Source organism: Octopus bimaculoides, chromosome 22 (genome assembly GCF_046866305.1).
Source record: "Octopus bimaculoides isolate indiv1 chromosome 22, ASM4686630v1, whole genome shotgun sequence".
Classification (NCBI taxonomy): domain Eukaryota; kingdom Metazoa; phylum Mollusca; class Cephalopoda; order Octopoda; family Octopodidae; genus Octopus; species Octopus bimaculoides.
The window spans coordinates 14,124,128-14,138,381 of record NC_142949.1 but is presented as its reverse complement, the minus strand read 5'-3'; the positions used below and the strand labels follow the sequence as shown (position 1 = coordinate 14,138,381).

At 35.6% G+C, this 14,254-nt stretch overlaps 1 protein-coding gene across 3 annotated transcripts in view; it reads left to right on the top strand.

Moving 5' to 3' along the window:
* The window catches only part of LOC106872929 (phosphatidylinositide 4-phosphatase SAC2), a 1,166,845-nt gene that overhangs the window by 979,390 nt on the left and 173,201 nt on the right, over nucleotides 1-14,254 (top strand). For all 3 annotated transcript variants that reach the window (XM_089339784.1, XM_089339786.1, XM_089339785.1), the window contains one exon: nucleotides 8,825-8,953. In XM_089339784.1, the coding sequence (XP_089195910.1) occupies nucleotides 8,825-8,953 (129 nt within the window). The remainder of the gene's footprint in view (nucleotides 1-8,824; nucleotides 8,954-14,254) is intronic.

Here is a 14,254-nt window from a genome sequence, read left to right as displayed (position 1 = left end):
ACATCCACACATATACACACACACGCACACACCCACATACACACACACTTCTCACCAACACTACACACTCACACAGACACGCATACAATCATACACACATGGGCATAAACAACACACGCATATACAATAGCAAACGCACGCACACACACGTACACAGCAACGCACATACACACAACATACACATACACACAAACACACACGCACGCACAGAAAACATACACATACACACACGCGCACATACAAAATACACACACACACGTACACGTACCTAACACCGACAACCCCACACAAATACGAACACACACACACCCAAACAACCACCTGTTGACCTTCTACCTACACTGTCTACAGCGTCCACTAACCAGTCCTGCTACTAATTTCTTCCACTACGTCATACACACACACACACACACAAACACACTAACAGATAAACCACCAAACCATGCACACACACACACACACACACACATACATACGCACACACACGTTCTGTTATCACACACACACTCGCAGACTTTCGCACGCGCACCGATATTCATCTCCCTTTTTCACTCTCCTATCTTAGAAAGAACTTTTCCCCCACCACCTCCTCTTCCGGTCTTTTCATCATGTAACCTCGTGGGCATCGGTACCATTTTCCTCCTTCTCCGTTCTTCCATTCTCCGAACTTTCTATCTTTCCGACGAAGGGCTACGCCCGAAACGTCATACACTCTCTCTTTCCTTTCCTGAGCGTCCAATAATACTATCCATATCACGTCCTCACTTTGTTGTTTTTTTGTTTTTTTGTTATTGTGTTTTTGAACTATATATATATATATATATATATATATATATACATACATACACATACACACACACACACACACATATATTTACATATAAAATAGATATACGGGTTTAGTTCACAGGTGATCTAAATGAGTAGGTATGCTAGGTAAGTGCTGTAACAGATTACTCGGGATCCAAGGTTATAGCCGAGATGGTAGTTATGGAGCCATTGCAGATTTCTGATATAGTGGATATACAATTGTTAAAGAGGACAACAAATGTCAAGGCAAGGCAAACATCTCAAGTTATATACATTATTATTATTACTGGAAAAAAGATTCAAAGTCTTACAGCTGTTTCTGGGATATCCCAGAATATAGGATATTCCATCATCGGAGACAAATAGCTAAAATGAGAAAGATATAGATTAATGAAATGATGACAGAAAGGACAGGAGTAAAGGAATAAGGAGATGAAGAAAGAGAAGAAAAGAGTAGTACAAAAATTCACAGTTCAGCTTTCTGATCTTGTAAAAATAAGTCCGTAAGTCCTTAGGTTCATTCCTGTGTAAATCTATGCAGGTTAAAGTCCTGATAGTGTAAATATCCAGAAAAAAGATATGGACATATAAGCATTCAATAGCAGAATGGTAGTGGAGGTGGCTATTAAGTGGTAAAAAGAAAGAAAAGTAAATAAATAGAAAGAGAGGAAGATAGAGTGAGGGAGGAAATTAAGGATTAGCATTAAGGATAAAGTAAGGTGTATAAACATATAGTGTGTAAGAATATATTGTACAAAGATAGCCAAGAAGATAAGAGAGAGGAGGAGGAGGCAAAGGAATTAACGTAAAAAAACAAAATAAACAAAATAGAGCAAAATGAAAGGAATTTAAAGAGAATAGTAGGTGCCAGGGGTATCATTTTAGTCTATGTGGGTTGGGGAGGAAATCTAGTAGTAAATGCTTGTGTCCATTCTGGCAGAGTAAATTCTGCCCAATAGAAAATAAAGATGGTTACATTCAACAAGTTCTATGACAACAATTATTATTATTATTATTATTATTATTTATTATTATTATTATTATTATTATTATTTATTATTATTATTATTATTATTATTATTATTATTATTATTATTATTATTATCGTTATTATTATCATCATCATCATTATCATTATTCATATTATTACTATTATTGGTGCTAGTATTATTATTTTGGTTTGGCTCGAGTTTGGTCTTATTCCTGGTAGGATTTATGAGGGTAGTGGATTACTATCTGTAATCCCTGGTGTAGCCATCTGATTTCACCAGTCCTCAGTCAAATCGTCCAACCCATGCTAGCATGAAAAGCGGACATTAAACGACGACGACGAATCCACAAGTTTACAGCAGTCATTCAAGTGCTTCGAACCCTCCTGATAATCCTTGCTGTCCCTAAGAGACAACCTTTCTGTAGGAGCTCTACCAGGCATTCTATTTCTATTAATTAAGGTGGCAAGCTGCCAGAATCATTAGCTGGCAGGATCATTAGCTGGCAGGATCATTAGCTGGCAGAATCATTAGCACACCAGTAAAATGCTTACCAGCATTTCATCCATCTTTACATTCTGAGTTCAAATTCTGCCAAGATTGACTTTGTCTTTCATCCTTTTGGGGTTTGATAAATTAGGTACCAGTGGAGTACTGGGGTTGATGTGAGCGACTGTCCTCCTCCCCACAAAATTCAGGCTATGTGCCTATAGCAGAAAGGACTATCAATATTTTTATTATTGTAATTATCATTATTATTATTATTATTATTATTATTATTATTATTATTATTATTATTATTATTATGCTTATTGATTAACCCATTACCTCCCATAATTCTATTAAATGGAATTTTTTTTATGAAACTTTGATTTCTAGCATAAAACAGCCTTAGAAACACGCTGGAATGATCAAAATAACATTTTAAATAGAAATAAGCGAGATATTGGGTGAAAAATTAGCAAACCTCATTTGAATATCAGAGAAATATACCTAGTAGATATAGCAAAAAGGTTAGATATGTGTAAATATTGACAGATAATTATGAAATTTGTAATTTTTAAGTGATCTCATATGAGATCACTGGTAGGTAATGGGTTAAGGGGGCAAGTTGGCAGATTCATTTGCAGGCTGGGAAAACTGTTAGGTGGTATTTCACCTGTCTTTATGTTCTGAGTTTAAATTCTGCCAAGGTTAGCTTTACCTTTCATCCGTTCATGACTTGATAAATTAAGTACCATTAGAGTAATGGGGTCAATGTAATCGACTTAGCCCTTCCCCCAAAATTTCAGACCTTGTGTCTATAATACAAAGGATTTATTATTATTATTATTATTATTATTATTATTATTATTATTATTATTATTATTATTATTATTATTATTATTATTATCATTTTATTAACTTGGTGTATTTATTTATGCCTTTATTATTTTCTCCCCAAAATTAATTTAACTTTTCATTTACTATTTTGAGTAAAATTATTGGAGAAAACATGACTAGAAAAATTTTTCAAAATAACCCCTGTATATACATCAGTTCACAATGACAACAATAATAATAAAAATAATAATAACAATAATAATTTTTAAAGTAAAATACGAATTGTAATGGGTGATTGGAAATTTTTTTCCTGTGTTTTCTATTTTTTTTTTTTACTGTTCATATTTTGCTAAGTGATATAAAATCTTTCTTACTTGAGCAATAAAGCAATTATGAAAAAAAAAAACACACAACCACAGATTTGTCAACCAATATCTTAATATTTCCTTTTCTTTAACACACACATACACATTCACATATATGTACACTAATACACATACCTACACACTCACAGAGATATCTACACACCGACACTCACACATGTACACATCCATATTCTCACAAAGACACACACACACACACAAATATATATATACACATTCATACACACACAAACTTACACATGCATATACATAGACACTCACACACATGCACATTCATACGCATGCACATATATATATATACTCACACACATACATACATACATACATTCACACTCACATACTTACACATTCACACTCATAAACATTCACAGACACACATGTGCACACACTCAGGAAGACTCGCAGACACTCATACACACACTCACAGACACACACACACACACACACATGTAGACACGCACACACACAAACACATTTTGCCTCCTCTTCCCCTGCACCTTCCCCCATCCTTCCAACAATAATCATGATTTTGCACTCATTTTTCTTCTAAATTTTTTCCTTTTCTTTTTCTGTCTGCACCACCACCACCACCAACCTCCTCTTCCTCCTCCTCCTCCTCCTCCTCACTTTTCTGGATTTTTTCTTTTCTATCTTTTTTGATAAATCTTTTTCTTTTTGCTTTTCTCATTTTTCTTTTTTTTCACTTTTTACTCTCTCCTCCTCCCTTCTCACATTTTCAATCCCCTTCTTGGAGACTGTCAACCAATATGAAATCCTATCTTTTTATAGATTATGTACACACACATACATACATACATACATACATACACACACACACACACCAGGATACATACATACATACATACATACACATACATACATATATATAGATATATATATATAGATATATATATATATATTCATATATATATATATATATATATATGTATATATATATATATATATATACACACACACACCAGGATATTACTCTCTCTCTCTCTCTCTCTCTCTCTCTCTCTCCCTCTCTGTATATGTGCGTGTGCATATGTGTATCTTTAATCAAGTAGAAAGTTCTTCTGGTTAATTTTTTTTATGTCAACAGTAAAACCATGTGTATGTGTGTGTGGATGAATCTAGTTATATTGATATGTGGTGGTATGTTTGTGTGAACCAGTGCCGATGTTGCATGCGCGTGCGTGTGTGTGAATATTGTAGTTACCATATTAGTGTATGTGTGCATGTGTGTATATATATATGGGTGTGTGTGTGTATTTATTTATTTCTGTGTATGTGAATGCTGTAGTAAGCAGTGATAGAAAAATATAAAGCTACAAATATTCTGAGATTTTTGTTAATATTTAGAATTTTTTCCTTTTTGTGGAGGAAATTAGCAAAAAAAAAAAACGAAAGAAAAAAAGACAAAAGACAAAAACAGTAAGCAATAAAGAACATCTTTGTTTCAATTGTCATGGTTACTATTAGGTGGGAATAAATAGTTTGGAGTTTTGTGAAAATCCTGACCATCTTCCCTCTCTCAGCATCTTTGAATTTTCTTGGAAGAATTCCACCTGTATCTGTTCAATCTTTAGAAATGTTACCTTTCCATTTATCAGATTTATTGTCATCATCATCATCAACACCATAAGCTAATGATAGAGCCTCCTTGGGGTAGCTGGACCTGCTAGAAATAGGAGCTTACTCTCCTTTCAACCACACTGTATTGTCTTAAGAAAGAGAAGATATGTTTGATGATGTAAGTCTAAACAGATTGTCTGAAAAGAAAAGTTTTAAAAAAAGGCAGGAGTGTTATGGCTTATATACCTGAATCGGAGTTTGACCTGTGGTTAAACAACAATTACAAGTTTGTCACCATTTCATCAGCAGCAGCAATAGCACCAACATCAACATCACTTTTATCCTTATCATCCTAAATATCATCATCATCATCATCATCCTCATCATGACTTGATATCACTCAACATCTATTACTACTACCACATACACTTCTACTACAGTCAGCACCACTACCACTACACCATCTTTGTCATCACCATCGTCACTACCATCATCATCACCACCATCATCATCACTGTACCACCACCACTACCAGCATCACCACCACCATCATCACTGTGCCACCACCATCATCACTGTGCCACCACCATCACCATCATCACCCTTGCTACAGCATTCACTGTTACTTATATAAAACTGACCTGTCGGGCCTTAACTGCCAAATGACCTCACAACGAGTCCACATTTGTCTTAGAAACCAGCAAGAGGTTTATCTTAGTGTTCTATCAAGGTTGTTTACAATCTACCATTATTCTATTGTTCATCTTATCTGCAACTTGGCATGGTTCCAATACTGGTAAATTTCACCTCAATGCTAAATACATATGTTTTTTTTATAAAGAACCATATTCTAAGGTTCTTTTTCAATATACAATGGTTTCACTTGTTTATTTTTCTTTGGCACCAAATCCTTACCCACTCAGTGGACATGACAACATCCTTATCCAGCTATGGCTGCTACTGTTTATATCTGATATTATCCAAGAGCTTTGGCAGTACATATTCCAAAATCGGAACAATACAGAGAAGATATTATTGAATGTTTATTTATCATTGTGTTTTTGTTCGTTAAAATCCTTACTTAATTATTATTGTTCCACATTTTCATTTTCATTTTTACATTTTTGTTTATAAGAGTTTAAAAAATTATTTAAAAAGATCTTAGCCTCATCTTTTGAATTTAAAAATAATATTAAGTGCAGGAGTGGGTGTGTGGTCAGTAGCTTGCTTACCAACCACATGATTCTGGATACAGTCCCACTGCATGACACCTTGGGCAAGTGTCTTCTACTATAGCCTTGGGATGACCAAAGCCTTGTGAGTGGATTTGGTAGATGGAAACTGAAAGAAACTCTTCGTATATATATATATATATATATATATATATACGATTCGCCATGATAGATCATTAGCCACTACACATCCTTTATTTTCTCTCCTTGTTTCTTTCTGTGGAAGAGCATAGGCTCGAAACGTTAAAGACTTTTTCACTTCCCGAGCGTTATACTAATACATCTGTTTGTTGTCTACACCACCTGTCTTCGTGTGTTGTTTTTTTTTCGTGAATTCTCCCTATATATATATATATATATATATATATATATATATATCATGATCATGATCGTTTTATGTTTGCTTTCTATGCTGACAGGAGGCTGCACCAGGCTTGAATCTGATTTGGCAAAGTTTCTACACCTGGATGCCCTAATACCTACCACTCCGAGAATGTAGTGGGTGCTTTTTACATTCCACCAACACGAGGGTAGCACTGGCATTGACCATGCTTGCATGGTGCATTTTATGTGCCACTGGCATGGGTGCCAGTCAGGTGGCACTGGCAACAACCACACTCAAATGGTGGTTTTTATGTGCTGCCAGCACGTGAGCCAGTCAGCCGGCACTGGCATCAATCATGTTCATATGGTGCATTTTACGTGTCACCAGCATGGGAGCCAGCATGTATTAGTATAATGCTCGGGAAGTGAAAAAGTCTTTAACATTTCGAGCCTATGCTCTTCCACAGAAAGCATTGATAATGTTCAAATGGTGCTTTTCACGTGCCACCGGCACAGGTGCCAGTTGGGTGGTACTGGCATCGGCCATGACAATGATTTCACTAGACTCAACAGGTCTTCTCAAGTACAGTTTATTGCCCAATGATTGAAGGGTACTCTTAAATGGGCTAGTTATGCAACACTGGCATAGGCCACGGTTACGGTCTCACTTAGGTTGTCCTCTCTACCATTGCTTGACACTGATGTTAGTGTGTTTACACCCCCGTAACTTAGCAGCTTGGCGAAAGAGACTGATACAATAAGTACTAAGCTTACAAAGAATAAGTCCTGGGATTGATTTGCTTGACTAAAAGTGGTGCTCCAGCATGGCTGCAGTCAAATGATCGAAACAAGTAAAAGAATATATGTGTGTGTGTATATATAAATATATATGTATATATATATATATATATATATATATATATATATATATATATATATATAATATATATATATGAGTGTGTGTGTGTATAGTCACAGGATTAGCTGTGTGGTAAGTAGCTTGCTTATGAACCACATGGTTCTGGGTTCAGTCCCACTGCGTGGCACCTTGGGAAAGCATCTTCTACTGTAGCATTGGGCCAACAAAAGCCTTGTGAGTGGATTTGGTAGACAGAAACTGAATGAAGGCCATCATATATATATATATAATGTGTGTATATATTTGTGTCTGTGTGTTTTTTCCCCCTCCCATCGATTGACAACCGATGTTGGTGTATTTACCTGTAACTTAGTGGTTCAGCAAAAGACACCAATAGAATAAGTACTAGGCTTACAAAGACTAAGTCATGGGGTCGATTTGTTCGATTAAAGATGGTGCTGCAGCATGGCCACATTCAAATGACTGAAACAAATAAAAAATTTTTTTTAATATGTAAATACTGAAATTCTTCAGTTTTTGCTCTCTCTTGTTTTCCACATATAAGGTATTTTTCGATGTTATTATTCAGGTCACTACCTGGAATCGAACTCAGAATCTTGGGCAGTGACCTAATTAATAATAATAATAACATCAAAAAATACCTTAGGAATGAGAACCCAGGTTCAAAATTTCCCCAAGACACCTGATGAAGGCTGGAGGATATATCAGCTGAAATGTTGTGTCAACAACAAACAAAATGAGGACAAATATCCATCAAATGTAAATAATGTACATATTTTGTATATGAAAACCATTCTGTTATATTTAATTTGTTTATACACATAATTGCCTCCATATCTGCTTGAGTTGATTCCTCTTATAACCACTCTTTACCCTGCGGAATTGGTCCCTTGTAAAGACAATGGAATTTATGTTGGAATCATTTATGTGCTGCAAAGTGTTTTCTAATCTGAGAATCTCTGGATCTCATCTGTTGACTATATATATATATATATATAAAAGACTGTATATATAACAGACTCTCCCCTATCGAAGATGATGTATGAGCATTCTGCTTTTTGAATGACCTGCACAGATGATTTGTTTCTAGTGATCAAATGTTCATGCCGCACATTATACCTCACTCTCACCATCAAATTGATGTCTGAACAGGTGTTTTCTCAAGAATTCCGGTCTAGGAATTGAAATAATGATCGCTTTATATATATAGAGAGAGAGGAAGTGACAATTTAAAATCTTATTAATGGGACGTCTCACATATTTCAAACATTTTAATTGTCACTTTTTGTTGTTTTTGTTTTGCAGTGTCGGAAACTTGGTTTGCTTCCTCCTGATGAAACACTACCCCAAAGTTGTCGAGTGGCATTTCAGTTGATATGGGCCAATAATGGTGATGCGATCAGTCATCAGTATGCAGGAACTGCTGCATTAAAGGTAATTTCATTGATTCTCGTTATTATCATTAGTCGTATTTCTCTTCTGAAAGAAGGCAGTGGAATGGCACAAGCCTTAATCCCCTTCAGTACCAACCCATCTGAGACTGTCCCTGATCTAAATTAAAACCTTCCATCAAAATTCCATGTTAATTTATGCTCCAGACACCAGTTTAATAACGACAAAGTTGTTTTACTAATTTCTTCATCATTTTGAAAATCAATTGAAATGAAGTCAGTGTATTTTGAACTGAAATATGGTCACAAAAGGATTAAAGTATCTAAATTAAAATCCTCCATCAAAATTTCATATTAATTTAAGTTCCAAATGCCAACTTAATAATGACCAAGTTATTTTTTTAATTTTTTAATTCTTTTCAAAATTTATTGAAACAAGGTTAATGTATGGTAACGAAAATATAGTAATGAAAAAAAAAATCTTTGAAGAAAGCAGTGTCTGCTATTTAGTGGCTTATATTCTGAGTTCTAAAAGACAATAAGAGGTGAATTTAACTAGAACACTAGGGCCTGAAGAACGAGATGGAATTGTATGGATTTCTAACAAACTCTTTGATATTAATCTCTCAAAAACAACAAAAAAGCAAAGTAAATTTTTTGCTCCCTTCCTTCGTTGCATTATTTTTACTAAGGTTAGCAATCTACAGGTCTGTAGATCTTCATGCAATTTCTTGGTTTTTCATATCACTTTCAATAATACCCAAGTACTCATATCCTTCGTCTTCAACTTCCTTTGTAGTTTCATCATATTCCAGCTTGATCCCAAGACTTAAAATAACTTCACCTCAAATCTCAATCCCAATTCCATCCCTACATCCTTGCTAATCACCTGAATGGTTGACTTCAATTTCTCTCTCAGTCTTTCAAAAGAAAGCTTTTGATCATCCATAAACAACAAGTTATTTTCACATTACCTACACTGTATCCTAGGCACATCTTTCTCAGAACAGTTGATAGAGGTATCATGCAAATGACAAATTAGAGGGGACATAAGCTGTCCCCTTTGAAAATTGCTCTTTTAATACTTACCTCTCCCAACATCTCACCACATGCTGTGTGCTCAGTTTTCTAAGTTGCCATTGAGTCTTGTATGAAATTCACAATACTGTCAGAGATGTTAACCAGTTTAAGACACTCAATAATCCATGAGTGTAGGACCATGTCATAAGCTTTCTTGTTGGAAATTTTGATGGAAAGTTTTAATTTAGACCACTTTAATCCTTTTCTAACCTTATTTCAGTTTAAATACACTGCCTTTCTGTTTCTGTGTGTCTCTTCCTGCAGCTGAACATAGCAGTCTCTTCTATTATCGACACATACTTAGCACCTCTGCTTTTCCTCTACACCCCTTTTTGTTCTGCTGGGTGGAGCTCATTCTTGTCCAGTTAGTTGTAAATGCTGTTAGCAATTCTGCTTGTCATTAGTTTCTACATAAGTGGCAAACAAGGAACTGGTTGATAATGTCTCACCACATTTCCTCTATTTAGGTCCTACATTCTGTCATCCAGGCTGGCACTTTGATCTCACTGCTCATCATTTTGTGAATCTAGCTTACAGTTCATTTATGTATTATTGTTAGATACTGAAGTCCTGGGCCCCATTTGGATCAGGTACTTTCCAGTTGGGTAATTCCTTACACTGATATCCAACCATTTTGTCAGTGATTCTCAAATTCTCCTGTGGACACCTTCCTTTCACTTCTTTGAGGGACCATAACCACTCCCCTTCAGTTTCGTGCTGTTCCTCCTGAGATCACATGTTCACCCAGAACCACTTGCTCTCCCCCGCATCTGCTGCAGCATTTTCAATATTTCCTTTTCCATTCAGTTCCTAATAAACTCATTCCTGGTCTTGATCAAAAAGTCTATTTAACCTATATTGTTCAATTCTCTGTTCATATCTCTTCAGCTTTTAGCTTCTGTTTTAATTTCTCAACTTCAACATTGATTCCTTGTCTCTTCACCTTATATTTTCTCTCTAACTGAACATACTTCTCTTTCTTCCAAATTTAATCTCCATTTTTCCTTTCTAGGATATTTTCTGATCTCATTGATGAACTGCTTTGTCTTCAGTTCTATATTTAAGAGATGAGGAATTACACACATTATTTATATTATTTGCAATTGACAGATATTTGTCCTCATCTTGTTTTTTGTTAACATGTGTTTCGGCAGTTTTTAAATTACAATTTTATAACTGGCAAAAAGAATAAGAAGATGACAGAAAAAAAGGAAAGAAAAAGAGAGAAAGAAGAATATTTAATCAAAGTTTTGTATAAATTTGATGATATTCTCCTGTCATCTTATTCATTCCTCCAGGGCATGATGTTAATAACCTGCAAACATATTTCTCCTCATACATTCTGAGAAGTGAAAGTGAAGCAGATTCAGAATATTTTCTGAGAATATGCACTTTCAAGTCTTCTTCAAAATTGCTGCCGCTTGAAACGAAATGTTCAGCAAGTTCTGTCGAGCTACTGTTATTGTGCCTGACGGCAATTCTGTGCCCATTAGCCCTTTTGTATAATTGTCCTGTTGTACAACCAGCATAAATTGTGTTCTGTTTTGTGCATTCTGCAGCGTACACCAAATGGGAATCTTTACATGTTCACCCTTCTGTATAAATCATAACATTTCTATCATGATTTCTGATGGAATTTACTTCCCTCATGTTGTTGCATAAAGAACAGGCTTACCTCTCTTGCGGCTGTTCTTTAAAGTACAGCGTGCAGATACTCCAATGTTCGTTTTCTTGGAGTCAGATATAGAGGTCAATAATTCTCTTATATTCTTATTCCGTCTAATGGGCAGCTGAGGAAATATCTGTTTGAAACGAGGATATTTTTTCGCCACATGCTGGTAACTTTCATGCAACACTTTTGAAATGCCAGCGAAATGTCGGTGCCAGCTAATCACTAAAGGAATTCTATCATCTATTGTATTGTGATTGCTAAAATTATTCGTGTAGCTTTGACTATCTTTGCTAATCTTAGCTATTTCATTTGCTATTTCCTTTAATCGTGATTCACTGTAACCTCATTTGACATAATGACATACAAAAGCATTTGCATGTTTCTAGTAATCCCCTATGTCAGTACAAATCCGTTTTATCCTCAAAAATTGGGATTTTGGATTTGACCGAATAAGATGATGTAGATGATTGGAGCGGTGGTGGAAATAAATATGGGATGACGTGGGCTTGCAAAATAACTCTGTCACTATTCTGTCTCCAGAAAACTTGACTTTTGTGTCCAAAAATTCAACGCTAGTTTTTGAAAAACTAGACGTAAATTTTATGTTGGTCTTAAAGCCATAATTTCTAGCATAACAGTCACAGAAATGTATGAAGTCCTTTAAACTATCCTTTGATCCTTCCCAGACAAAAAATACGTCGTCAATAAACCGTAACTAGAGTATTGGTTCATGACCATGAAGGGATTTGAATGTCTTCAGTAACTGTGTCTCGAATTTCATCATAAAGGCATTAGCGAAATTAACTACCATGGAAGTACCGATGGCGCAACCCTTCGACTGGAAGTAAAATTTCTGTCTAAACTTCATTGTGTTACTTTCTAACAATAATCTACTGAGTAAATTTGATGGAATACTTTTATTTGACCACTTTTCAAAGGCATCCATGCATGCTTCTACCCCTTCATTGTGGTCAATATTTAAAAAAGTTGTTGATTTTAGATACAAAATCAAAGGTATCCCGAATATAGGAACTTGATTGTTTTGCAACAGGGAGTAGAAAGCCATCCAGCCATTCCAAAGTTTTGGCCGTACAACATTCATATCCGCTGCAAATTGGGCACATTGGAGGAAACCTTTCAAACTTTTTGTGTATTTTAGGGAGACAATAAAATACAGGTGTTCTTCTTTCTGACCTTAAAATCCTAGATTCAGCCTTATTAACGAAATTGTTTCCTCCATTTCCAGAATTATTTTATCAAGTTCCTCTCTGTAATTGGGGTTTGGATCGACAGGTAATTCTTCATATGAAGTTTTGTCATTTTAAAATTTCTTCACAAGCCGAAATATACTAGCTTTTGTCCATAATTACGATAGTGCTTACCCTATCCGCCATCTTAATAACAATAGAATCGTTATTAGCTAGACGTCGGAGTGCGTAACATTGGAAATTTGTGAGGTTATTCCAGGACTTCTCTCCACTTGTTTTAAGGCTTTCTCTAATGCCTGCCTGACAGGATTCAAGAAATTCCAGTAGTACATGTGAACGTCCATCCTGAACTTTATCTGGATACCAATTGGGATTCTTTTCAATCCAATTATGTCAGATTCGATGATCATCATTTTAAGTAAACATAGAATTTTCTGACTCCTCGTTACCAGTTTTTTTCAAAAAAATAATATTCTTTCAGCTTGTGGTGGCAGACAAACTGAAATAGCCCTTGAGCTAGTTTATTCTTGTGGAAATTCTTAGTGCTTGGGCAAAAACTCAGTCCAAGCTCTAAGACTGAGAAATCGTCGGGCGAAAGTTTTAGTTTCGATAAATTTATAACCGATTTATTCTCTAGTGTGATGGTTTTTCTCGGGCAAGGGATTTTCAGAGTCTTTTTCTCATTAGATTCCTGACTACTTTTTGGGTTTTGCTCGAAATCTTCACTTAAAACGCGGAACCTATTGGGTTATAAAAATTTGTTCTGAATGTTCATGTGAGAAGTTATAATTTTTAGTCGTCTTTCTAGGGGTAATCTATTTCTGGGTGAGAGATAGAAAGTGAGTGACTTCTGTGGTTTTTGTAGACATTTGAAAAACCTTTACTTTTAGGAAAGGAACAGATTTATTGTTTTCGAGGCAAAATCTTAAGTGTGCTCGAATTTTTGACTGATCAAATAGAAACTTCTCTGGAGCGTTTCCATGACCAGTTCAAATGAATACGCCAAGGCAAAAAGGCCATGATCATATGCGCCAACTTGAGGATTGATTATATGAACTTGTTGAATTGTATTCTGGTGGTAACCCTTCGTTCTTTGGTTGTATCTTACCATCTTTGCTTTCTTTGCAATGAGGCATTGTTTCAATTCCTCCACTACTACTTTCAGGCCCTTTCTTTCAATATTCATCATCATCGTTTAACGTCCGCTTTCCATGCTAGCATGGGTTGGACGATTTGACTGAGGACTGGTGAAACCGGATGGCAACACCAGGCTCCAGTCTGATTTGGCAGAGTTTCTACAGCTGGATGCCCTTCCTAACGCCAACCACTCAGAGAGTGTAGTGGGTGCTTTTACGTGTCACCCGCACGAAAACGGCCACGCTCG